Source organism: Lithobates pipiens, unplaced genomic scaffold, assembly GCF_037356315.1.
Source record: "Lithobates pipiens isolate NorthernLeopardFrog02 unplaced genomic scaffold, aLitPip1_a1.2 Scaffold_22, whole genome shotgun sequence".
Taxonomy (NCBI): domain Eukaryota; kingdom Metazoa; phylum Chordata; class Amphibia; order Anura; family Ranidae; genus Lithobates; species Lithobates pipiens.
The window spans coordinates 141850867-141878827 of record NW_027507784.1 but is presented as its reverse complement, the minus strand read 5'-3'; the positions used below and the strand labels follow the sequence as shown (position 1 = coordinate 141878827).

General features: G+C 42.0%; 1 protein-coding gene and 1 long non-coding RNA gene across 4 annotated transcripts in view; both read right to left on the bottom strand.

Annotated features, from left to right (window-relative positions):
* Positions 1–8574: 8574 nt before the first annotated feature.
* The window catches only part of LOC143924221 (uncharacterized), a 292570-nt gene continuing 273183 nt past the window's right edge, over positions 8575–27961 (bottom strand). The window contains exon 2 of the long non-coding RNA XR_013261851.1: positions 8575–8738. This is a non-coding gene — a long non-coding RNA (uncharacterized LOC143924221). The remainder of the gene's footprint in view (positions 8739–27961) is intronic.
* ITGB2 (integrin subunit beta 2) overlaps positions 8575–27961 on the bottom strand; it is a 172700-nt gene continuing 153313 nt past the window's right edge. For all 3 annotated transcript variants that reach the window (XM_077448407.1, XM_077448408.1, XM_077448409.1), the window contains exons 14-17: positions 24672–24880; positions 20093–20259; positions 11905–16529; positions 8575–10404 (exon numbers count right to left, since the gene is read on the bottom strand). In XM_077448407.1, coding sequence (XP_077304533.1) covers positions 16461–16529; positions 20093–20259; positions 24672–24880 — 445 coding nt within the window. In that variant the 3' untranslated portion in view covers positions 8575–10404; positions 11905–16460. The remainder of the gene's footprint in view (positions 10405–11904; positions 16530–20092; positions 20260–24671; positions 24881–27961) is intronic.

Sequence of the window (27961 nt, the reverse complement as noted above, 5' to 3'; positions counted from 1 at the left end):
TATTCATACGCCTTTAACCGTTGAGACAAGCATTCAAATACGGAGGGAAACAAGAGAATTTTTCAGTACATCGCTGCTTCTTTCTATTCCACTATTTAGACGATTTTTTCCTCTCTCATCCTCTGCCTGGAATTCCTTTGTAACAGTCTTTCAGGTATATATATAATTATAGTTCCATACCTGCTCCTGTAGTTTTCAGGCTCAGCTCAAACAAGCATTCATTACAATAGAAGGGCTCCTCTAGCTGATGTCTCCCTCCTTCACCGCCAGAGGGCGCCCCACACCGCCGTATCCTTCCTATTCAGCTCCGCTCGAGACTCTGTGCCTGCACCGTCCTACCTCGCAGCAGGCCCGGCAGTGCTCGTCGCGGACATCCAACACCGCAGGAACGCCGTCCACCTCCACACCAGCCCAGAGCGGGATAGCATGCCGCACGAATTCCAAGCACCCCAAGGTAGGGAACAGTAGAGGAGTGGTGGGGGAGCTGGGGAAAGCTATCGCAGCTCAGCCCTGGCAGTTCTCAAGCCCGGCATAGCTGCTGTCTCGGGGCAGCACGGAGGGAGCCGCGATCCACGTTCGCACACCTAGGTGTGGAGACGCACCTTCTCAAGTCTCCTCCCCCTCATCAGCCTCAGCTCTCAGATAAATACAATGATAGACAGAGTAATAAACAATACATGGTAATGGTAATAATAATAATAATAATAATAATGGTACAACATGATAATAACATGGATATCACAAAGTATCATAATAAAACTCCAAAGTTCACCGCAGCAGAATTGAATAAAAGCATATGTAGCATAATGCCTCCAGGACCAAGGTCTTTGTGCACCAATTAGGGTCATGTATAGTAACGTCAGAATCTGAATGTATTCAAAAGAAGCACGGCATATGATAGCTCTACGCACGTTTCGTGGCCTTTGTACCACTCATCAGGAGCAGAGCACGTGTTCAATCTATAATAAAGAGTAATATGCTATTCAGAAGTAAGGTAAATAAAAAATATAAAAATAAATATAAAAACGCATGAAAGAGGGTGGGGTAAACAAGTCACCCGCACCTAATACATGCTTACTCACTTAGGTGAGTGTACTAGTGGTCTAGTAGGTGGGTGCCGCAAGCCGTCCAATATACACCCCCAACCGGGAGCCGTGGTGGGTGACTCAATGGAGATAGCCACAAAGGCCGCAGCACAAGCAGGCATGGAGTCACGATGAGGCACTTCTATAGAGAGAGTAAAAAATTAGAACCATTAGGTGATTTGCAAGATGTGGAGAGAGTGAAGGATTAAGAAAGATAATAAGGGGAGCTGAATGTTAAGTGTGTGTGGTATGCATCGGACTGATTCCGTCGGAATATCCGTCGGACCCAATTTTCCAACTTGTTGGAAATATTTCCCGACCAACTGGTTCGATCGGACATACTCCGATCATGTGTAGAGAATTTTGATCGGACCAAGTGCCACGCATGCTCAGATCAAATTCCTAGACCAAAGCTATTGGCTACTAGCCTGAACGTAGTCCCATCGTAACGAAATTACGTCATCACGTTCTGAATGATCGGATTTTTCGACAACTTTGTCCGACCTTGTGTATGCAACAGTTTCGGACAAGATCCGACGGACAAAATCCGACGGATTTGGTTGTCGAAATCTCCGACCGTGTGTACAGGGACTAAGAAACAAAGATAGGCTTTCAAGGCACTGTGCGCGTCATCTCACACAGATGATTTTAGTTAACTAATTAATTAAGGGCCACTGGGGTATACTTATACTCCGTGGTCAGTAGTCAATGTTGCTACATCCCTTTGCCACATACATGGAAACACTCTGTTACTTGTGAGTATTTTTTGGGAGTATTCCTGTTTGCCCCACTGTGCTTTCATTTGGAGGATCAAGTTTTAAAGCTACTTCTCTTTATAGGTCAATTAATCTATGGGCCGCATTGCTGAGCCCCTGGCTTCAGTCTCTCCTGCGGGCACATTCTCTTTGCAAATCTTGAGGCTTTTTGCTTATTTTGAGTAAAACCTTTTGTATATGAGGATTGAGGCACCTACAGATTTGTGCAACCTGTTCTTTCTTTACACAGAAGATTGGGTAAGCGATTGTTTGTAATATAGTTTTTGTTGGCTATCCTCACTATCTAGCACACCTCTGTCTGTCTTTTACTGATTGTGTTTTTTTTTTTATTTTTTTTTTTTTTGTTCTTTTAAGTACATCTTTATGCCTGCATTCTGTGGCCTCTTTTTTTCTATGGTGGAGGCTGGGCCATCTGTGATCTACGTATATCTGGATCATATTGGTTCTGTTTATTCTATTTTGGCCAAACTACTAGGTGGTATAGGGCTATTTGAATATTTGGTGGTAGCTTGGACAGGAATCTGAGAGGTGGCTCTATGGAATCCTTTCGATTTCTTTTGTTGATTTTATGGGGTGTAGGCCCTCTACTATACAGGGCGACCCTTTTAGACACCTCTAGACATCCTTTGGTAGCCACCTGTATGTTTCTTTATAATCTTTTTTTCATTTTGCATAGGAAGGGTGGACTAAAAGGGAAGTAGTCATGGCCAAATACCAGTCTGGGACAAAGCCACACAAACCAATGACAGGCATTTGTATGGAATGGTCCCAATACATCTCTTTGATTTAATATCTCAGGTGGGTTATCTCTTGATGATACTTTATATCCCCCCCCCCCCCCCCCCCCCACTCTCATTCATGCTAGCACATTTATTTTTTTTTGCAAATTTGTGTAAGATTGTGTTTTTCTATGTTGTAGAATTATCAACTTGCCACCCAACTTTTTGCTCTTCACCCCTGAGGAAAGTTTTCAGCAACTAGAAACGCATCGGGTGTGGGGTCATCAGCTTAGAGTATGATTAATATTTATTGGTTGTGTTTTTTTTTTTTTTTTTTTTTTATGTGTTTATAACATTTTGCTACACCATTGGGACACTGTTTGCTTAGTAGTCCCTCTGGTTTTAATGTATCTTTTGTTCTGTATTTGTTAATAAAATATTCATGTTTTTGATTTGTGTATGTGTGTGTGTGTGTGTGTGGTGTTGGTGGTCACTTATAAAACCATTTATATACGGGGATTTTTTTTTTGTTCAAAATGTATCAGGGATGAGACCACCACACTAGAATCTTTTGATCCACTGAGAGCCCCATTCCCTCTTTATCAGATCTCAATAGGTTAAAAATATGCTAGATATCTAGGGCTGGTGTTCTGGCAGATAGTGTCCTGCCATCATATAGTGTCCGCCCCGTACTGCGCATGCGCAGTACAGAGCACACGAAGCTTCGGAAAATCACCAAAGATGAACGGCGCCTGCGCCGTGAGTGGAGGTGGTAGCACCACCATGCAAGTGGACATAGGGTTGGGAAAATTAGAGGGCCCCTCGCGGCCTCGCTTCGCTCGCCACGCTTCGGGCTCAGCCTTGCTGCGCTCGGCGCTTTTATATTCCAACTCTATGTCCACTTGGATGGTGGGGATAGAACCTGGACTCCCGGCGCAGACGCCATTCATCCTCAGCTATTTTCAGAATCTGTGTGTGCTGTGTACTGCGCATACGCAGTACACAGTGGACACTATCCGATGGGGGACAGTATATGATAGGAAACCGGTGCAAGGATTTACATCTACACAGGCTAAGGTGCATTTTGGTGCCCCCCCCGCATTGGCACAGGGCTGGTGCTACCAGTAGGCAAACTAGGCAGCTGCCTAGGGCGCCCAGCCACTGGTTTTCCTACTCGCTTCTCTCTGCAACAAGCAACTAAGTCAGCAGGCAGCTCCATTCGCACATAAGGGGTTGACTGATGGGCACCGAGAGGCTAAAAAGATGGGTAATTATGGATGCCACTGATAGGTGGCACTGCTGGGCATTGATACACGGCACTGATGGGCATCCCTGGTGGCACTGGCAGTGGTAGGCATTGTCAGTGGGCACTGATTGGCAGCTGCCTGGGCTCAGATGTGCATTTCTCTGGGGGTCTAGGGGGGCATACCTGGTGGTCTAGTGTGGATGGCCATCCTGGTGGTCCTGGGCAGCATGATGGTGGTCCTGGGCGGGAGGGGGGGCTGCGCTTACCCTGTCAGGAGAGCCGCCAATCGGCTCTCCTCTATTCACGTCTGTCAGATGCAAGTGAGGAAAAGCCAATCAACGGCTCTTCCTATTTACATAGTCATCAGCCATGATAGGACACGGCTGATCACGTGGTAAAGAGTCTCCGTCAGAGATCGTGTCAGACTGACACACCGCAACAACGATCGCCACGATGCTCGCCCCCAGGGGCACACAGCGGCTTAATATCCTGAGGACGATAAAACGCCCTTTCAGGGTATTGAAACCACTTTGCCGCTGTCATTCTGCTATATGGTGGGTAGCAAGTGGTTAAAAAGGTGGGGTATACATGGCAGGGAAAAGGGGGTGGAGTCAGGGATGGAGCGGGGGGGGAGCAAAATTGGGTTTCACCTAGCCCTAGGGTGTCAAAAATCCGTGCACCTGCATTCTTTCCAACTTTTGAACTTCAGAATGAGGGAGACTAGCGGGAGGAAGTGATCTGCCGCGTATATAGATCTCACCCAATTCACTCTCTCCAAATCCCCCCAGCACAAATCCTCCCCTCCCCAATCCTCCTTCCCAGCACAACAAATACCCCTACTTTTTTTTTTTTTCCTCCCTGCAAAAATTCCACCCTCCCAAACCCTCTTTTAGCACAGATCTTCCTCCCAGTGTAAATCTTTTCCCCATTTATAGCACAAATTCTTTCCCCCAAATCCTCTTTCAACCCCCAATCCCCCACACCAGTGCTAGTCCGCTGCTTATTTCTGTCATAAATCCTTCCAAACAAACCCCCCCCCCCCTTCTAATACAAATCAATCAAAAATACTTCCCAATTGTCGTGCTTTTTGTAGGACCTTCCTGAGATGAGAACAAAAGCCCACAAATCCAGACTAATGCCGCGTACACACGTAACCGACTAACCGGCGGACTTAGTCTGGCGGACTTCCCACCAGACTGTCCGTCCGACTTTCCGAACGGGCTACTTGCCCACACACGGCACTTTTTCAGCGGACTAATACGGCGTACTAAGTCCGCCGTACTATCCGCTGTACTTTTGAAATGAACGGACTCGTCCCCACACGGGGAGGAAAGTCCGCTCATTATGAGTGCGTCTCCAGGTAGGCGGGGCCAACGAAGGAGACGTCGCTGAACCCGCCACCTGGTATGGACTTAAAGGGGAACCCAAACGCCGGAAAAAAAAATCGGCGTGGGGGTCCCCCCAGGTCCACCTCAGACCCTTGTCCGAGCATGCTACCCGGCTGGCCAGGAAAGGGGAGGACGAGTGAGCGCCCCCCCCCTCCTGAGCCATACCAGGCCGCGTGCCATCAACATGGGGGTGCCTTGGGGAAGGGGGGGCTGCGTGGGCCCCCCACCCAAAAGCACCTTGTCCCCATGTTGATGAGGACAAGGGCCTCTTCCCGACAACCCTGGCTGTTGGCTGTCGGGGTCTGCGGGCGGGGGGCTTAGCAGAATCCGGGAGCCCCCTTTAATAAGGGGGCTCCCAGATACCGGCCCCCCACCCTATGTGAATGAGTTTGGGGTACAATGTACCCCTACCCATTTACCTGTGAAAAGTACAAAAAAAAACACAACACAGGGTAAAAATAGTTTATTGCACAGCTCCGGGGGTCTTTCGTCTTCGGGGGTCTTCTCGCCGGACTCCTCCGCTATCTTCTGCTAGCTCTTTTACTAGCGGAGGAGCCCAGCTTTCTTCCTCGCCGCCGGCCTCTTCTTCCGACTTCGGGGGTCTTGTCCCCCTCTTTCTCTCTCTTTCTCTCTCTGAAAGGAGGAGGGTCCCTTCTCCTTCCTTTTCCATTCCCTTTAAAAAAAATAAAAATTACAATAGAGGAAATGACATCACAGGAAATGACAACACTAAAGGGGAGGGCATCCACAGGAGTGGGGGGGGGGGGTGCACATGTCTCATCCACTTGAAGCATGTACACTGCCCTCTGAACAAACACATGCATGCACATTTACCATCTTGGTCAGCATGGAACCCACTCAATACTGCTCAGAGTAACCAGTATCTAGTAAGATCATTTTACTTGTTCTTACAGGCTTGAGAAGATCTGCAGGGACATTGCTACTGCTGCTGTCAATATACGGTATGAGTATATCGACACCGCAGATATCAATGTCCTCTTATAAAAGCAGATATGTATCCAAAAGGGATAGCGTAGCCACAAGAGAGATTTAATATGTTTCTCTTGTGCATAGACATTTGAAGGCGAGAAGCCCAGTGTATTGCGCTTGATACTTGCAAACCGGCAAACGCCCACACACACAGAGAACACATCTCCAAGCCCATGAGAAGGTTTTCATACTGATGGTTTTACCGCTGGTCTCGATTCAACACAAGTGCACTCTGCTAGAGTGCTCCTTGGTTAAATCAGACACGGAGAGATAGATGACAATCTATAATACACACATCCTAGAATAAAATGTCTACATGAGTCCATATTATAAAATTTCACAACAGTGCCATGATGTTAATCAGGAACTTTTCCTTCTCTGGGTGACCAGGTTCCCTGAATTGTGAGCATTTAAACAATCCTCATCAGCCTGTGAGAAGGGAAAAGGTCCTTTCCCATTTCCAATGCTGGATTAGTAATCCACTAAACTAGGGAGCTTCTTGTGTGGCTGAAGAGAAGCACTGAGTGGAATTGATCAAAGGGAACAGCTTTGAGGCAATTATCTGGCACACAGTGGATGTGTTTTTTTTAATCCTAATGTCTGAGTGAGACTGAAAAGAAAAAAGCTTGTTTTGTGGAAGGAAAACCTTACTCTGGGCTAAGTGAAGGATGGGGCCTAGGTATTCCAGATAAAGGCAAGGCTGCAAGGCAGACTTTTAGAAGTTGATGACCTAGCCAAAAGGCTGAACAATCTGGATAGTTCTCAAGACATTTGCAGATACTTGTGAGGGAGATAAATCTTTCAGCAGAAGGTCATCTAGGTACTCGATAACCTGGATTCCCTGAGTTCTTAACACAGCTTGTTGGGCTGCAAGCATATTTGTGAATACTCTAGGTACAGAGAATAGACAAAATGCTAGTGTGACAAATTGGTAGTGTTTGTCCCATACTGCGAAGTGCATAAATGGCTTATGAGGTGGGTAAATGGAAATATGGAGGTAGGCATCTTGAATGTCAGTGATGCCAAGTCCTGTCCTTGCAGATTCCATGGGAAAACCTGTAAACACGGATGTACTTGTTTAGGGATTTTAGGTCCAGAAAGGGATTCATATCCTATTGTATTTTGTTGTGGACATTTTTATTAATGTATGTTGTCAGATGTCCCCCAGTGACAGTTTTGCTGTAATACACTCATGTGATCAAATGGAAGACCATTGGCTGTGGAAACCTTCCTATGGACATAGCAGATCTGTTTTCTCTTTTAACCCCCCTGACGGTATTCCCGAGTCTGGCTCGGGGTGGAATTTTTATACCAAAAGCGGTAACCCCGAACCAGACTCGGGACTGCATCGCTGGATCCAGGAGGACGTTTACTTACCTTCTCCCTCGGATCCAGCGATGTCCCCCTGCTGTACGAGTGAGCCGTGTCTTGCTCGATCTATCACGGAGCCGATCTCCATGCCCTGCAAGCATTGCGATGCACGGGGACAGAGATCGGCGCCAAATTCAAAAAGTGAAACACACACTATACATACAGTATAATGTAATCTTACAGATTACATTGCTGTATGTAAATATTTCACATCCCCTTTGTCCCTAGTGGTCTGCCCAGTGTCCTGCATGCAGTTTTATATAATAAAAACTGTTCTTTATGCCTGGAAACTGGAGATTGTCCATAGCAACCAAAACTGTCCCTTTACATCAAAAATGATATTAGACCAGCTAGAAAACAGCGATAATAAATTGGAATCACTCGCAGAATTGAGCGATAGCGATTTGTGGGGAGATCCGTCAAATACTGAAAAGAAATGACAGTGACAATTCTGTAACTGAGCAAATTTCTGTGTTTTTGATTTGATTACATTATTGAATAATTTTTATTATTGTTATATTATTATTTGGTACAATTATTTATAATTATTTATTATATTATAATTTATGATTTCATTTTTCAAACTTTATCATACCCGGGATGTCTGCTAGACTCTGGTTTGGACAGATTTAAGTGAGTTATTGCTAAGAATTACAGGACTACAATATAAAACGCCAAATTTTCATGCAAAATAATTGTACCGCTTTTAGCACCTAAAATCTGAAATAATCGTACCGCCAGGGAGGTTAAGGATGTTTGTTTATGCCTCAACAAGGGACTGGCCGCTCCATGGCGACCACATCTAAACGCCTAAGTAAGCAATTTACCATCTTCGCTCCTCCGGATAGAAGTGGCTGTGATTACCCTCCCATCCGTTATATTTTATGCCTGACTACAATGTCATTTTGTGAGTAGCCAATTGGCTGTGTGCTTTTATCATATTAAATGGTATTTCTTTTATATACTAGCACAGAACAAAATAATTTACTGGAAATAATGTAAGGAACACAATAGAATATTCAGTTTATTAAGAAATGTTTAAAAAAACAAGTTTAAAACAGATATTGTAAAATTAATAATAAAATAAAAAACCTCAACATACAAAGATTGGATGTCGGTGCATTTACTAATGAAAACCTTTTGACTCTAAAAACTCTTTTAACCTTTAATGTAGCCTTAGACAAAAAAAAAAAGGATCATGGCTGTATATGTTTGTGACATGGTAGATATTTGCAGACACCCTCTTGCTGACAGGATTAACTCTTTCAATGCTGCTGATCTATTAGATCAGAAGCAGATCTGGCATGGAAACTGATTCCGAGCCACTATAGCAGCGGGAGTTTGTTTACATTTTTCTCATGGCTGCTGACTTTGTCACATTGGTAACACATTTGCATCAGCCACAGTGCTACCCTTCCCTCTCCCAATCGGAGTGAACTGACTGTACAGATTACAAGTAGCTGATAACAAACCAAACTTAGGTGCTTACAATGATTGTTTTTAAAAATTACAATTCACATTTTTTTTAAACAAATACATAACTACATTCATTGGTGTTATTTTTTTTATGTTGCCGGAGTTATAGTTTAACTTCTACTAGTAATTAACCTATACACCAAAGGTTAGAGTCCAAAATGCTTTAATACTATAGTTCTTTAGTGACAAAAAAAGCCATGCATTTTAGGAACCTTGTGCAAACAGCTGTTAACACTGGTGAAACTTCAGACTGTTTTAAACAATCAGCAAACATTTGAATACAGATTCTGTTTACTACAGAGTTTCCTTTGAGTGCATATAAGCTTTTAAATCTTTAAACCCTGATGAAAGGGGGGGACTTGTGGCTCCTGAAACTTGTTGCTAAAGAACTTAAAAATGTAAGCATCTTTTGCTTGGTGCTCCTATTGTAATTTTGTGCTTGAAACTTACTTAGCTGGCTTTGTTTATTTTTTTTTTATTTTTTATTTTTACAAGTAGCAGGTAAAAGTAAGTGTAGGGGGTGGGGGCGGGGGCAGGAAAACCACATCATGTAAATATAAGCAATGAGCACTAACTGCAGCTCCAATTGTACATTCAATTTGCACTCCAGTTGTCTGAGTAAGCAGGTCTGCTATTTATTGCCACGGTAGGCCTGAAGCGACTGTTGCTGGGATCTGCATAGGAAGTGTGCAATCTCAAATCGCTGTGGTTGGGAACAAGCCTGCCTACATCCAGTAACAGCAGTGGTTAAATTACACTGTTGAGAGAGCTACTGTGTGCACTCAGCACCTCACTCTACATATACAGTATTAACACAGAGTGTCAAAAGAGTGATGCTAGCACAGTAACCAGGAGCATAGAATTAGGCTGGATTCACACCTATGCATTTTTAGTGCTTTTTGCATTTTTCAGATTTGCGCTACAGTCCAGTTAACATTGTTTCCTATGGAACACTTTCTGTAGTGCAAATATGCAAAAAGCACTAAAAATGCATAGGTGTGAATCCAGCCTTAGGCAGTGTTCAAGATCTTCATGGTCATGGTTTGGGGAGGCAGATTCATAGATAGTGGTAAGCATACACAAAGGAAACTGCAACAGGCTGCTGCATTTTTGCTAAGCACAACTTCTCTTTAAGATTTAGCACTACACAGATTTCTCATTCATTGAACTCTGATTTCTTCACAAGTGTGTAACAAAAGCTTGGCTTTCCAGGAGCTTAGTCCACAAAGATTTTAGAGTAATATGTAAATCAGAATTTGGAAAGGTTCCAGTTTTTTAGAAACCCTTTAGGCTCGGTTCAAACTGGTACAATGCGGAAACCCTTGGAATCCAGAGCAGGTTCCCACATCGCACCTGAATCCAGTGGCGGAACTACCACCATAGCGACCCGTGCGGTCGCTATGGGGCCCGCAGCTGAGAAGGGCCCGGTGAGCGGGCGGCGGGTGAGCCGCCGAGCTGCCTATCCGCTCAGCTCTCGTACAGTCACACTGACTGTACGAGCGGGCGGAGGCGGCGGCGGCGGCGGCGGCGGGGGGGGGCGTGGCGGGGAAGCTGCCAGCGGGGAGGCTTGGTGGGTGGCCAATCAGCGAGTGGCGGGGCAGAGAGATGACATCTTCTCTCACCGCCCAGCGCCCGCCCTGCGAACTGCCAGCTCCACCCTCACTCACTGTGCTGGCAGCAGAGAGATTACATCATCTCTCTGCTGCCTGAATCTCTCTGCCAGCTCCACGCTCACTCACTGTGCTGGCAGCAGAGAGATTACATCATCTCTCTGCTGCCTGAATCTCTCTGCCAGCTCCACCCTCACTCACTGTGCTGGCAGCAGAGAGATTACATCATCTCTCTGCTGCCTGAATCTCTCTGCCAGCTCCACCCTCACTCACTGTGCTGGCAGCAGAGAGATTACATCATCTCTCTGCTGCCTGAATCTCTCTGCTGCCTGACTCAGACGTGACAATCCCATTCCCCACCTTAAAAGGAAAGTGACAATCCACAACTTGTGGTAGGTGATGTGGCAAGTGGACAATCTGCAATGGGTGGCAGGTGACGTGGCAAGTGGACAATCTGCAACTTGTGGCAGGTGACGTGGCAAATGGACAATCCGCAACAGGTGGCAGGTGACGTGGCAAGTGAACAATACGCAATGGGTGGCAGGTGACGTGGCAAGTGAACAATACGCAATGGGTGGCAGGTGACGTGGCAAGTGGACAATCCGCAACTTGTGGCAGGTGACGTGGCAAGTGGACAATACGCAATGGGTGGCAGGTGACGTGGCAAGTGGACAATCCACAATGGGTGGCAGGTGATGTGGCAAGTGGACAATCCGCAACTTGTGGCAGGTGACGTGGCAAGTGGACAATCCGCAATGTGTGGCAGGTGACGTGGCAAATGGACAATCCACAATGGGTGGCAGGTGACGTGGCAAGTGGACAATCCACAACGTGTGGCAGGTGACGTGGCAAACAGACAATCCGCAACGGGTGGCAGGTGACGTGGCAAGTGGACAATTTGCAATGTGTGGCAGGTGACGTGGCAAGTGGACAATCTGCACCTGGTGGCAGGTGACACACTCGGGGCTTCCACTGATTCTGCATTATGGTGAGTTGAACTATAACAATGTAATAATAGAAATAATGTGTTTCAATCATCCTTACACCATAACACAAATGGTGCCGTGACAATTGAAGCGCCAACATCAGCCATTGCCCCAATAAATTGCCCCCCCAAAAAAGTATTTTTTATCAGTGCCCCTCCCGAGACTAGACTCTGGATCCGCCCCTGGGTGAGGGGGGGGGGGGGGGGCCCATACAACATTTTGCTATGGGGCCCTGTGATTTCTAGTTACGCCCCTGCCTGAATCGCACAATGTTTCGCACTGAGATCTGCAAAACGCTGGGAGTGTCAATGTAAAGTTAATGACACAACCAGATTGGTTTGCAGATCGCAGTGTGAACTGTTAAATGGTGCAGGAATCGGATTTCATCACCCATACGATCCGATTCCAGTGTGGAGTAAAAAAAAGGGTCCTGCACCATTTTGGGGCGAATACGATGCTTTTTCAGCCATACAGTTTGTATGGCTGAAATTGCATTGCACAGACATCGCATGTGATCTGCACAGCAATGCAGTGTGCATCACATGCGATGTCTGTCATCACACTAGTGTGAACCGACACTGAAACACCATTCAGTTCAAGCCTTGCACTGAAGGACACAGAGGCTAAGTGGCTAAGCTGAATTAGGCTGTAATTGGGTTTCAACAGGCTTTGCTTATTGCTTGTTTAGGCTGGATTCACACCTATGCAGGTTTAGTGTTCTTTGCAGTTTGCAGATTTGCACTACAGTCCATTTAACATTGTTTCCTATGGAACACATTCCGTAGTGCAAATCTGGAAAAATGCAAAAAGCACTAAAAATGCATAGGTGTGAACCCAGCCTTAAAGTGAAAGGCAGCATTTTTTTTTTTTAATCTGGATTAGGCTAGAACTTGGTGACATTGGAATGGAGAGGAAGGTAAATATTGAATCAGATGAGCTGCAAGGGTTTCAAGAATGCTGCTTAAAGAGGAAGTAAACCCTGATGAGTTTACTTCCTCTTTTTTTCCCTGCAAAGGTAAAGCATAATGGACTACTATGCATCGCATAGTAGCCCATTATGTGTCACTTACCTGACACAGGAGCCAGCGAAGTCGCGCTGTCCCCTGTAGTCCGCCGCATCCATCTTGCTGGTGGCGTCTCGCAGCTCCGCCGCTGTCATTCGGCGAAGCCGCGATGACGTCACTCCCGCGCATGCGCACGGGAGTCGACAAATGCGGCAGCTCCATTTTTGGAACTGCCGCGTTCAGTGCGCCTGCGCGCTGCTGTCTACGGCGCATGCGCCGTAGACAGCGGTGCCCGTTTTCGGGCAAATATCTCCTAAACCATATAGGTTTAGGAGATATTGCTTGGACCTACAGGTAAGCCTTAATCTAGGCTTACCTGTAGGTCAAAGTGGTTTGTAAGGGTTTACAACCACTTTAAAGGGAGAAGTACAGCCAAATCTTGTTTGGCTGTACATCTCCTGGGGATCACAGGAGTGCAGTTCGTTCTGCACTCCTGTGACTCATTTTCAGCAGAGAGCGGGCTGAAGCCTGCTATCGGCTGATGCCACAGAGCTGGTCCAGGCTGGGGAAAGATCACATCCATATGGGCGGGATCTGCGCATATGCTTGGACTGGCACTCAGCCTCTCACTGAGAGCCTGAGCTGGCAGCTTCTGCCCCCTTCACAGCCTAGCGCTCAAGTGAGTGAGGGGGGGGGGGGGGGGAAGAGCAGAAATCGGTGACTGACAGTCATCGGTTCTCTATTCATTGAGCCCTGGGAACCAAGCGATCAGGGGTGTTTGAGTTCTCAGTTTTCAGTGTTAGAACCGGATCGATCCTGCATCCACCTAAGTACAGGAAGTATGATTCCAAAAGAAAAAAAACATTCCCATACTTCTCTTTTAAGGCTTGCTAAAAACAGTTTCAAGCTTGCTAAAAGCTTTATACATGCTTGTTGTTCATAGTGCTCCTCAGACCATTTTTTTTTTTTACAAGGTGAAGACCATGTGAACTGGACATTTTTCCTCAGTAGGACAGGCAAAGAGTAGGCAGATGTTTAAAAAGTGAAAATAATTCAGAAGCACTGAGTATCTCTAAAGCCCCGTACACACGAGCGGACTTTTCAACATCCAAAGTCCGACGGACTGATTCCGTCAGACTATTCGATCGTGTGTGGGCTGCAACGGACTTTTGACTCGCCAAAGTCTGAAGGACTTTAGAATATGGAACATGCTTCAAATTTTTCCGAAGGAGCTCCGCCGGACCCGGTCCCTTCGAAAAATTCGCTCGTGTGTATGCTATTCCGACGGACTAAAACTGACGCTAGGGCAGCTATTGGCTACTGGCTATGAACTTCCTTATTCGAATCCAGTCGTACGTCATCACGTTCGAATCCGTCGGAGTTTTGTGTGATTGTGTGTGGCCAAGTCCGCTCAGCCGAAAAGTCCGTCAGAACTCTGTCGGAACTCCGGCAGAACACCGGCAGAACTCCTTCGGAAGTCTGTCGGACATAAGTCCTCTCGTGTGTACGGGGCTTAAGGCCTGGTTCACATCTATGCATTTTTTAGTGCCTTTTCAGTTTTGCAGAAACACACTAAAGTCCATTTTAACATGGTTTTTTTGTGGGTCATGTTGACATCTGTGCATTTTATGGAATGGGCCAGGGACCAGAGGGTTGTGTTTTTGGTTCCATAGACTTCAAGGGATCAAAAACGTGTATTGAAAAACGTAAAATGCACCTGGCATATGCATCAACTGCAACCTGTATAAGTGTGAACCAAGCCTTAGACTAGGATTTAGAGTGTATTTCTACTATTTCCCTATTAGGCTGGATTCAAACCTATGCATTTTTAGTGCTTTTTGTATTTTGCAGATTTGCACAACAGCATGTGTTCCATAGGAAACCATGGTAAATGGACTGTAGTACAAATCTGCAAAATGCAAAAAGCGCTAAAAATGCATAGATGTGAATCCAGCCTTAAAAAGCATTACTACCAACTCTTACAGCTATTAAGTATTATCTGAATATTTCTGAAATTAACGTATAGTAAATACTTTTAGAATATATAATATTGTGCCATTTCAAAGCATTTGCTAAATACTATCCCAAGTTCTTATGATTAAAGTGTCACTAAATGCACATCATAAAAAAACTATCAATAAATGTTGTATTACATGCTGTTCATACCCATTAGTCACTATGAGATTCACTTTCTGTATTCTGCAAAAAACCTGGTTGATCCTGCTGCTTTCTATCTCCATCTTCTGTCCATGTCCCTAAGGCTCAATTCACATCTATGCATGTTGCTTTTGAGCGTGTTTGCAGTGCTTGCCGCGTTTTTGGACACGCGTTTTTGCCGCGTTTTGCGTTTTAATTTTTTTTTCCTTGTTTTTTTTTTTATTTTTAGTTTTTTTACACTGGTTGCTTAGCAACCAGATATATACAGTAAAAAAAAACGCAAATTGCGGTAAAAACACGGTACTTGCGTTTTTGATGCAGGTCCATTGACTTCTATTACATGCAAAACGCTGCATTTTGCATGAAAAAAAAGTCCCTGACCCTTTCCAAAAACGCAGAGGCACAAAAATGCATTGATGTGAACATATTCCATAGGAACCCATGTTAAAAAATGTCCTTGCATTTCTGCAAAATGCATAAAAAAACGCGCTAGTGTGAATCGAGCCTAATTCAGCTAGGGATTTTGCAGCTGTGGTGGCAGCTCTGCACATTCTCATTTTTCAGTAAGTTTCTATGCTAAGCAATTTCTCCCTATCACATCTGAGCAGCCCATGTTACTATGGAGTCACACATGGGCATATACACAGTGGTAAATGGCAGCCCACTCAATCCCTCTTCCTTCATGCCCACTAACCAGCTAAACACAATGAGGGCAGGATATTACAGTAGATTCATGGAGGCTTTGTCTCCCTCTTATTCTAAGAAACAGGCTGGAGGGGCGTGGCACAGCCTGTGACTGGCAGAAATCCACTCACACCATGGTATTGCCAAAAATGATAAAGATTTGATTTCAAACATAAATCGGTAAGGCAATTTAAAACAGTGTATTGATATTATTTATTTTTGCTCTGTATTCCAAAGGCTGTTTTTTTTGTTTTGTTTTTTGAACATGAGACCAGCAGCAGAGGTCTAGAAGCTCCTCCTGCTTATGTTTCCCTGCAGACTTGGATCATGTCAGCTGTATATCGATTAGGAAAAACGTACTTAGATGTTTTTTTTTTTAAATTAAAATAATTACAGTGCCATCATCCATATAAAAAAATAGAAGGGATCATGTAAATTAAACAGTGTGTATTTTTAGTATCCTTTTAAGTGGTAACAGGTGTTTTAAACAAGTGCAAATATTTCGGACCTAGATGATTTGATTAAAACCCTGCTTTCAGATGTCTTGATGGTTATGCAAACTCAAAATTAAACATTTTAGTACATCTGACATACCCAGAGTCTTTACACCTGACTGCATCTTTCTTGTGCTTTTTTTATGTTCTAACAGTTTTGGGGGGAAAAAAATAACATAGCTTGTCTCTAATGCAGGCAAAAACATATACAGACTTATAGTCTTCTAGAACTGTGCAGAGTAGTCTACATTTTTAGAGAAGTAAGAAGGTATTAATATTGCACTTGAGTAACAGACTGCAGTGATACTTGTTCTTGTTTTTCAGATTACGAAAATGCCCTTTTGGGATTTTCATGTCCTCCAAAGTAAAAGTTGAGTGAAACACATTTTACTATTCTTCAATGTTATAAATTGTAATCATAAATGTCAAAGAAGAAAGTGGTGGCTAGTTTTCTCTCCAGTATTGGCTCCTTATTTATTCTTCACCATCAAAGTGTGGATTCTTCACAGTGGTGGTTGCATTAGTAAATATCGGGTTGATATTCTAAAAAACAATACAAACACAAATGGTTTAGGTAGAACTTCACTTTGATATAAGATTTTCCAAAATTAAAAACAAACTAGCTTTATTTTACCTGAGACATTCATTCATGACCAGGATATAGTTTTCAACTTGTTCTGAGGCTTTCTTTATCTTATCTGTACCCTAATTATTAAGGCTTACCTTTTATTTTTTAAATGTTGGCAAGAGTTAGCAATTTCTAATCTGCTTTAGCCTTTTAATAGTCACAACAGAAAAACAGTTGATAAATACAATTTTCAAAAATCTGAAACACAATTTAAACAGTTTTCATTTTTTTTAAATTGTAGACACCTTCCTGTACTGAATTCCTTTTTTTTTTCTACACCACAGATACACTATATTACCAAAATATATGAGACCTCTATCTTTACACCCACATGAACTTTAATGGCATCCCAGTCTCAGTCCGTAGGGTTCAATATTGAGCTGGCCCACCCTTGCAGCTATAACATCTTCAACTCTTATGGGATGGCTGTCCACAAGGTATATAAGTGTGTCTATGGGAATGTTTGACCATTCTTCTAGAAGCACATTTGTGAGATCAGGCACTGATGTGGACTAGAAGGCCTGGCTCACAGTCTCCACTCTAATTCATCCCAAAAGGTGTTCTATCGGGTTGAGGTCAGGACTATGTGCGGGTCAGTAAAGTTTCTCCAGCCCAAACTCACTCATCCATGTCTTTATAGACCTTTCTTTGTGCACTGGTGCACAGTCATATATTCAAATATCCCCATGGACACACTCCTAAACCTTGTGGACAGCCTTCTCAGAAGAGTGAAGCTGTTATAACTGAAAAGGGTGGGCTAACTCAATATTGAATCATACAGACTAAGACTTGGATGCCATTAAAGTTCATGGGCGTGTAAAGGCAGGTGTTCCAACACTTTTGGTAATATATAGTGTATATTACACTGAGCTTTGAAGAATATATAGAACCATTCACATTTGTCTGTGCCCGCAAGGAGATTACAAACTGTGTCTCTACTAAACCCTAATAACCTTATAGGTCCAGATGCATGAATTTCAGTTTGGGCAGAAACCAACTAAAGTATATCTGTTTTCAAATAATTTTCTTTTTATAGAAACGGAGAATCATGGGAAATCCAAAATGTTGCAGTTGTCACCACAACAAAGAGTGAGGAAAAGTTTTCCAATGGATATCCATTCCTACTTCCATATGTGTCTTAAGGAGAGAAAGTGAAGGAAAACCTCTCTAAAAGGACACAAAAAGCATAAAATACATATAGATGTTCTTATCTTACCCTATGCGACATACTAAAACAAAAAAAAAAGTTTTTGCTAAAAATGCAGTTCAATTAATCACTTCCAGCCCTTGGGCCAGGATCATGGTTGCTGCTGCAGCCTTGATCCTGATATCAACATTTTCAGCTGGTAAATGGCTTTCATGTTGGCTGGAGACAGAATACAGGAAGGAATAGTTTCAACCCTTTGTCTGTGAGGAATTAAACTGGAAGACGAAAACCACTTTTGGTTCTTTGTTTACAGGCCAGTTTACTGGTTTGTATAGTCATAAATAAAAGTGTTGCGCTAGGGACAGATTATTCAAACAGTGAGTCCAAGTGTCAATTTAATAATACAAACAAAGAGTCCAAAAATTGTGATAATAGGTGAAAATAATCTTGTATTCCAAGAATCCCAGACAGAATCCCTCCACCTTGTGGATTCACCGCCACCACATATATGGATGAGCTCTTACCAGAGAGCATAAACCTCTTATTACATTGGGTCAAAGCAGCGTCATGTATCTCATCCACCACTGTTCCAGCAAGGAAAAAATGCTAAGAATTTTGACCATCCATGGACATGGCACAATAATTCTTCTGCCAGAGCTCACGTTTAATGCTAAACTGGTAACCTGTAAAGGCTTATAAAGTGTCACCTATGGAAATTTTTAGGTGCCCTAGTTTGTGCGTACTAAAATGCATTTAAATGTATTTTTCTTAATAAAGAACATACTCATTCACATAGGTAGGGGGGTACTTGTTCCCCAGTGCAGTGCCCACCTGGTTAGCTAGTAGTTGTCAAAGATATGACATTTGTTATTGTACCCTTAGGAAATTGTGTTGAGGAATGTTAAAGAGAACCTGTGCCCAGATCCTGTACACTAAATTATTTACATATTCTAAGTGAATATGAATTTTTACATTTCAAAACGCATGCATTGGAATTTTTTTTAAACTATTACTTTCTTTTGCACTAGAATCTTAGCAACCTGCCAGTATTCTAATGTATGCATGCAGCTGACAGCAGCTACAAATAAACTCCGCGCCACTTAATAAAATACCTTGTGATACTGATTGTGAGTACTCTAATTATCAAACTAATATTGCGATAATTTTATAGCTGCTCCTTAGAAAGGATCTATAGTAAGAAACTTAATTCGCTGGGATTTGGTTACAATAGGGGTGCTTTTAGAAAGAGGAAAAACCTCATGTCTTAAACATTAAAAAAATAATACAATAACACTCATACGTGATTGGAGTGGTGTACCAACCCACTAAACATACAATAATAAACAAAAACTAAAAAACAATTGCAAAAATAATTATATAATCTGTGGAGTTTAATCACTGCTTGGACTTTGGCTATATGTTTTTTTTTCCAGTATATAATTGGGACTATATAATTATTTTTGCAATTTTTTTTTGGTTTTTGTTTATTATTGTATGTTTAGTGGTTTGGTACACCACTCCAATCACGTATGGGTGTTTATTGTAGTATTTTTCACGAATTTAATGTAATGTTTAAGACATGAGCTTTTCCTCTTTTTCTAAAAGTGCCCCTATTGTCATCAAATCCCAGTCTTCTAATGTAAACTAGCTGGTGTTTCTAAACAGACTGGAACTGGACTATAGAGTGTTGTGATCTTTGAGCCCTTGTACACACAGTCGGAGATTCCGACGGAATGTGTCCTATCGGACCGTTTTGTCGGATAATCCGACTGTGTGGTCTCCATCGGACTGTTTTCGTCGGAGTATCCGACGGGCCAAGTTTTCAAACTTGTCCGTAAAATTTTCAGACAAAATGCTCTAATCGGACATACTCTGATCATGTGTAGCCTACTCTGACGGACAAAGTGCCACGCATGCTCAGATCAAATTCCTAGACCAAAGCTATTGGCTAATAGCCTGAACGTAGTCCCGTCGTAACGAAATAACAGCATCACGTTATGTACAATCGGATTTTCCGACAACTTTGTCCGACCGTGTGTATGCAACAGTTTCGGACAAAATCCAATGGATTTGGTTGTCAGAATGTCTGACCGTGTGCACAAGGGCTGACGATGAATAACTTCACAATAAAATCATCTAGAGAGAGCAGGCTTATTTTAATTTGCATTTACTGTTTGGTAAGATTTTGTAATATTGTAAGGTCCATAGTCTGGGCACATTATTAAATAAATTGCGGGTGAGAAGGGGTTGACTTAAAAAAAAAAAAAAAAAAAAATATTGTAAGGGCATTTAAACCATTTAACAGATTCAGGCAAATATAAAATGTCTTACCTTGTTCCATTTGGCCTTTTGTTGTTCCATCTCAAATCGCCGGTACTCCTTTCTATCATTTAATTCAGTAAAAAGTTTCCAGAGAAGAAGACAGATGACACCAATAAGAAGCACACCTCCAATTGTTCCTCCCACAATGGCAAATACGTTGGGGGCTTCAGGACACTCTGGAGAAAAGTAAAGTTTAAAGCACATAGCATTATGAAAAGGCAGGATGTTGTAAAAAAACGCTGACAAGGCAAATAATAAAATACGTATTTATAGTCGCTGTTTCAAAGCCAAAGGATTTGTATCTCTGTCCATCCAGTTCAGAGCTTTACTCAGAGCTGCAAGACAGCACAGCCAACCTGGTGGACCTGATGTTTCTGCTTGAGTTAGGTAATACAGATAAGTAAAAATAAGGATAAGGACTCCTGCTATCCTCACTAACCTCTTCCCCATCTAATACAAATAGCAGTTGTAAATAAAACACTTAAAAATATAGATAAGTATAATTTATGTCTTCATAATAACAGCACTAAACAATTCAACAAATAAATTAGTACAAAAACTGCCTTTAAACAAAGGAATATAAATCATCAAATAACCTACTAGTTCTTATGAACAACACATTAAAAGCAAAGTGCCGATATGAAAACAAAACATGCAAATTCATGTAGTTCATTTCAATCCTTATAATCTGTCAGTGAATATTATATATATTCCACTTTTTGTGCAATAGTGTAAAAAATCCCATGTGAATCAAATCACTCACCAGATTTGTCAGACGTCTTGTATAAAAGTGGTCAAACAGCACTGACATATTAATCCCCAGTACACAGAGCTTCAGGCCCTTTAATTACCCAAAATATCACACTCAGAGAAAACACAGAGAAAAAACTCATACCGTAAAACCATATCTTTATTTAAAACCCCAAAGAATAAAACAATATACTCAATAAGGCAGTGCTTCAGCCAGCACAAGGAACAATCGGCATTCACTTTAGTATAGACCACAACATAACTTCCTTAATCCTGTATTGGTGCGTGTGGCCACCTTTGCATGTTTGGTCATAGAGCTTTGCCCTTCCCAACGCATTTAGTCATCAGGAGTGAGCAAATGCACAATGCTCTCAGGGTTTATTTACAGTACACGTGTTTTTATCAAACCTCATACAGTTTCTGATATATTCAATTGGCTATGGTGCCCACAAAAAATATCAGCTAGATAGAAAGTAGCTTATATGGACCCCTTCCTGTAAAACGAACAAGTTAAAACCTATATCAACATTCAGACTGCATGGTTGTAATGTGTTCAGCTCATAAATCTATTTAGTTCCTTTCTCCAATGTGGGTAAACCCTGTCTATCCCAAAAAAACTTCAAACCTATGAGTTCCTTATGGTCAAATTTTTTAATATGCCACTTTAAAGTGCATCTGTGGTCAAAATGTAAAATATATATTCATTTCCACGTGGTATTTGAATTATTTTTAGCTAACTCAAATGAATCTGAACAATCTTGAAGTTTTTAAACTTACTTTGTGAAGATCCCCACACATTTACTTCCTTGAATTCTATGACATGTATTCACTGTGAGTGGACAGCTGTGCCACATATTTCACAGAGCCAGGAAGTTGTGGAAACAGATGGCCAGCAGGTAATGGAGGTGTTTTTAAGTACGTTTATATTGGATTGTCAAATATACTTATTGTTTTTATTGCCATTACAATAGTGATATTAAAAAAATGAAAGTCTATGCTGTGACCATAGATCTCATTTAAATCATCTACGTGGGTAAAATATATCACCTGTTCGATCTATCAAATGTCTTGCTCACTCTTGTATAGAAGCCTTTCATCCCTGCTGCTGGCAATATTTACTTCAGTTATTCTTATTACGGCAATTGATGCCAGATATACCCAAAATAGTAGCTGTCTTAGCCCTTGTACACACGGTCGGAGAATCCGTCGGAATGTGTCCTATCGGACCGTGTCGTCGGATAATCCGACTGTGTGTGGTATGCATCGGACTGATTCCGTCCGAATCTCCGTCGGACCCAATTTTCCAACATGTTGGAAATATTTCCTGACCAACTGGTTCGATTGGACATAGTCCGATCATGTGTAGAGAATTTTGATCGGACCAAGTGCCACGCATGCTCAGATCAAATTCTTACATCAAAGCTATTGGCTACTAGCCTGAATGTAGTCCCATCGTAACGAAATTACGCCATCACGTTCTGAATGATCGGATTTTTCGACAACTTAGTCCGACCGTGTGTATGCAACAGTTTCGGAAAAGATCCGACGGACAAAATCCGACGGATTTGGTTGTCGAAATCTCCGACCGTGTGTACAGGGGCTTAGGGTTTTTATAAATGTTAGATGTATTTGAGTTTTTATGGCTGGTTACGGTTTGCCAAGCTGGGACTGATTTAGTTTGATTATTAAAGTAGAACTATAGACAAAACTTTTTTTTCATTTTGGATAGCACAAGGGAGAGTTATAACCCCTGTCAGTTTTTTGTTTTACAATCTGTGTCCCACTGGGATGATTTTACTTCACTTCACAGCAAATTAAAGGAATTCCTTGGGGACCCCCAGGTCACCAGAACTAGTGTCCCCATTGGAAGATTTACCCACTATTATTTTGGGATTTGTTTTTTACTTTTACTTTCAATGATAATTGTAAACAAGACAAACAGATAGGGTGAATCTCCCTAAGGGGCACAGACAGAAATAAAAACGTGCCTGGTCTAATCCCTCTCCACTCTCAAAAACTTTAGTTACATTTTATTGTAATGCATAGGATAGAATTTAGGTGGTATAATGAGGTGCTTAATAAAAATGCTATTCAGTCAGTAGATTAGGTAGACAGGAAGGCATAATGTATAATAATGCCCTCTTCTCATTCCACCCACAGCCTTTTTCACAGAAATTTTAATAGAACAATAATAATGAAAATAAAAGTTTTCCTCTGTATCCACACGTTATATTTCCAAGCAGGCAGTTTTAGCCTGAGGTTGAAGGGAATTCCAGCAATAAACATTTAAATCTGTATAATAGGTCATGTATAAACTTGATATAACTGTATTTACTTGGTGCTTGAACAACTAAATAATACTTGGCAAATGATTTTAAATTTGCAATAGGGGTTTTGTGTGGATGGGAATTGATACATAGTATGATCTGAATTATTTTTTTTTTTTTTACACAGTACAGGTTTTTTATTTATAGCTTATTGGTCCTTTATACTCTGTTATTGTCAGTGTTTTTTGTCTTGTTAGTGAGCTGAGACCCATTTAAGTTACCCTTGTATTCATTCATAGGTGTATGGGAAGGAACAAATATATACATGAATAATTATTTTTCAAAATGTTTCTATATTCTTATACTATATTTATGTAGTTCTCCCATATGATCTATTTGTACATGAAACATTTTATATGTATATTTTTAATTATTGGTTTTATAGGAGTTTTCCTGTATTAGCTTTTAGACCCCTTTCACGCCGCCCTTAGCGTCGGCGGTAAAACGCCGCTATTTTTAGCGGCGTTTTACCGTTGGATTTGCGGTGCATTTCGGCCGCTAGCGGGGTGCTTTTACCCCCGCTAGCGGCTGAGAAAGGGTTAAAACCGCCGGCAATACGCCGCAATAGTGGCGTTTTGCCGGTGGTATTACAGCGCTGCCCCATTGATTTCAATGGGGAGCAGCGGTAGAGGAGCGGTAAACACAGCGTTCCTTCACCGCTCCAAAGAAGATGCTGGCAGGACTTTTCCTGATGTCCTGCCAGCGCACCACTGCAGTGTGAAAGCCCTCGGGGCTTTCGCACTACAGACAATGGTGCAGCTGTTTTAGTGTGGATTACAGGCGCTATTTCTAACGCTATAGCACCTGCAAAATGCCCTTGGTGTGAAAGGGGTCTTAGTATCAGCTATAACTAAGCGCTGATGTTGGCGTGAAATGAGTTATATGGAGTGCTATGTTCCCTTGAATGTAGTGTGTAGAGTGAATATGTATAAATAAAGGTGATTTTGTTAGATGTGTGGCCGACCAGATTCTTCTTGTCTACTTTTACTTGTTGTAGTGATTAACTTTACAATGTATACTAGTGATTTATTACACTGCAAAATAAACATATTCTTTAAATCAGGATGGACTATACACTACATGTAGCATTTCCTATATCTTTCATTGTGTAGATGCTCACTATCTAACATTACAATGTCCCCATATGGTTAATGTCTGGTGACAGCTTTGACATTAGATGGGATAGATGGTTGCTGCTTGGCCTACAGAGAGTTGTGTGACTCTTTTCACCAGTTGTAGCACTATTCACCCTACAGTTATTTATTCTGGAAATTATTGACAAGGAAAAAAATATAAAAATGTGTACATTAAAGGAGAACTGCGGGATTAACCCCCCCTCCCCCCCCCCAAAAAAAAAACTGGTCGGGAAGGGGGCAAATTCTTCCGGGACGGAAGTGGTTAAAGACAGCACCTAGGGGCTGGAGAAAGATGTAGGTGAAATGCAAGTGGACAGAGACCAACTGTAAATTATGCAATCTGCACTCAGTTAAATATCTTCTGTTGCTGCTTACCTCTTTTTAAGGTATACTTTATGGTGTATTGCTCTTCCCCATCTTTTTCATGTAATACATACTGCATCCAGCAGTTCTCAGAATCCTTCTCCCTGCAGAATGTCTCTTCTGTTAGCTGTTCCACTTTTTCGGCTGTTACACCAGGGCAAGCATGTGTACAGTTGTTGGAGCCCTGTTCCCCTTGCTTTATATAGCATTCAACACAAGGTCTGGTTTACAAAATAAAATAAAAAATAAAAAAAGACAAATGCTAGTTTTTTTAATCCTTTGCTCAGAATTCAGTTTCATGATATTCAAAAAGCTAACACATAAAAGACAAACATATGGGAGCTATTTATCTGCTAAAGTATTTGTATTTGTCCATTCATTCCTGAGAATTACACATCCCTGCCAGAGCACCTGAGCTTACTCTACTGTAGTTAGGTAATACAACTAGGTCTTATTAATGAAATCATGCCACACTACATTACAGTGATGCAAATGTGAAAAATTGGATATTATTGGTATAAACAGGAAACCAAAAAAAAAAAAAAAAAATACCCACTGTAAACTGATGTGTGTACCAATTCCACAAAAGGACAAAATATAAAGCAATGTGTATCACAATAAAATGGAAAGCCCATGCATTGGTGAAAATCAATCGTGCAGCTACGATAATTAGTGCTCAAAATCTTCATATGTGTTTCACCACATGCTCACTCTGTCATGTTATACATACTGTATGAGCTTACCAGAAACAATGGCACTCTCAGAGTATGAGAAGTCAAACAGTGCTGAATATATCCACTTGCCAACTGTATAACTTAGTTATATGGCGGCAGAGCGGCTCTCCTGCGCCGGATCATGTACCTAGTAGGGTAGGGGAGGCCAGCACTGCGGCTGTGCTGTGATTAGGCACAGCACAGATGTCTGCCGGCACCAGCTGATCGGCGAGGAGAGACATAGAACAGAGCTTTGCCTATGTAAACAAGGCAGAGCTCTGTTCTATCAGCAGGCGTATGATGGACTTTCTTTCCCTGCAATGCAGGGAACAAAATCTATCAGATCCCTTAGTAAAAGCAGCACACATAGTGCTCACACACACTGGTTAGACGCACATTTAATTCTTTGATCGCCCTAGATGTTTAACCCCTTCCTAGCCCAATGTCATTAGTAAACTGAGTGTATATTTTGAGCACTGATCACTATCTTTGTGTCACTGGGTCCCACAAAGTGTCAGTTAGTGTCAGACTTCCTGATGCAATATCACAGTCCCACTATAAGTCATTGATCGCCACCATTACTAGTATAAAAATAAATAGAAATTCCAGTATATACAGTGCCTTGAAAAAGTATTCATACTCCTTAAAATTTTCCACATTTTGTCATGTTACAACCAAAAACGTAAATGTATTTTATTGGGATTTTATGTGCTAGACCAACACAAAGTTGCACATAATTTTAAAGTGGAAGGAAAATGATAAATGGCTTTCCAAGTTTTTTACAAATAAATATCTGAAAAGTGTGGCGTGCAGTTGTATTTAGCCCCCTTTACTCTGATACCCCTAGCTAAAATCTAGTGGAACCAATTGCCTTCAGAAGTCATCTAATTTGTAAATAGAGTCCTCCAATGTGTAATTTACTCTCAATATAAATACAGCTGTTCTGTGAAGCCCTCCGTGGTTTGTTAGAGAACCTTAGTGAACAAACAGCATCGTGGCCAAGAAACACAACAGACAGGGCAAGAATAAAGTGGTGGATAATCTTTAAAGCAGGGTTAGGTTATAAAAAATATCCCAAGCTTTCACCACCTTATGAAGCACTGTTTAATCCATCATCCAAAATGGCACAACTGCAAACCTACTAAGACCTGGCTGTCCACCTAAACTAACAAGCAAGGAGATCGTTAATCAGAGAAGCAGCCAAGAGGTCCATGGTAACTAGGTGGAAGAATCTGTCCAAAGGACAACTATTATTCGTGCACTCCACAAATCTGGTCTTTATGGAAGAGTGGAAAGAAGAAAGCCATTATTAAAAGAAAGCCATAAGAAGTCCCTTTTGCAGTTTGCGAGAAGCCATGTGGGGCACACAGCAAACATGTGAAAGAAGGTGCTCTGGTCGGATGAGATCAAAATTTTACTTTTTGACCTAAAAGCAAAATGCTATGTGTGGTAGAAGCATGGTGGTGGCAGCATCATGTTGTGAGGATGCTTTTCCTCAGCAGGGACAGGGAAGCTGGTCAGCGTTGATGGGAAGATGGATGGAGCCAAATACAGGGAAATCTTAGAAGAAAGACTTGAGACTGGGGTGGAGGTTCACTTTCCAGCAGGACAAGGACCCTAAACATACAGCCAGAGCTACAATGGAATGGTTTAGATCAAAGCATATTCATGTGTCATGCCGCATACACACAATCGGAATTCTCGTCGGAAAAAGCTCTGATGGTTTTCCTGACGAAATTGTCTTGCCTACACACGGTCACACCAAATGCCGACCGCCAAGAACGCAGTGACGTACAACACGTACAAAGGGACTAGAAAAAGGAAGTTCAATACCTAGTAGTCAATAGCTTCCTTCTCGTAGTTGAATCTGAGCATGCGTGAGTTTTTGCATGTCGGAATTGCATACACAGGATCGGAATTTCCAATAGAAAGTTTTTTCATCTGGAAAATTGAGAACATGCTATCAAATTTTTGCTGGCGGGAATTCGGCCAGCTAAATTCCAGTGGAGCATACATACGGTCTCATTTTCCCATGAAAAGCTCTCATCAGTTTTTTGCTGGCAGAAATTCCGATCGTGTGTACGCGGCATCAGAATGGTCCAGTCAAAGTCCAACCCTAAATCCAATTGAGAATCTGTGGCAAGACTTGAAAATTGCTGTTCACAGAAGCTCACCATCCAATCTGACAGAACTTGAACTATTTTGCAGAGAAGAATGAGCAAAAATTTCACACTAGATGTGCAAAGCTGTTAGAGACATACCCAAAAAGACTTGCAGCTGTAATTGCAGCCAAAGGTGGTTCTACAAAGTACTGACTCTGGGGGCTGAATACAAATGCACGCCACACTTTTCACATATTTACTTGTAAAAAAAATGTTCAAAACCATTTAGCATTTTCCTTCCACTTCAAAATTATGTACCACTTTGTGTCGGTCTATCACATAGAATCCCAATAAAATAAGTTTATATTTATAGTTGTAGCATGACAAAATGTGGAATATACCATTATTGGGATTTTTACCAAAAATATGTAACAGAATACATATTGGCCTACATTTATGAAGATTTTTTTTTTATTATTGGATATGT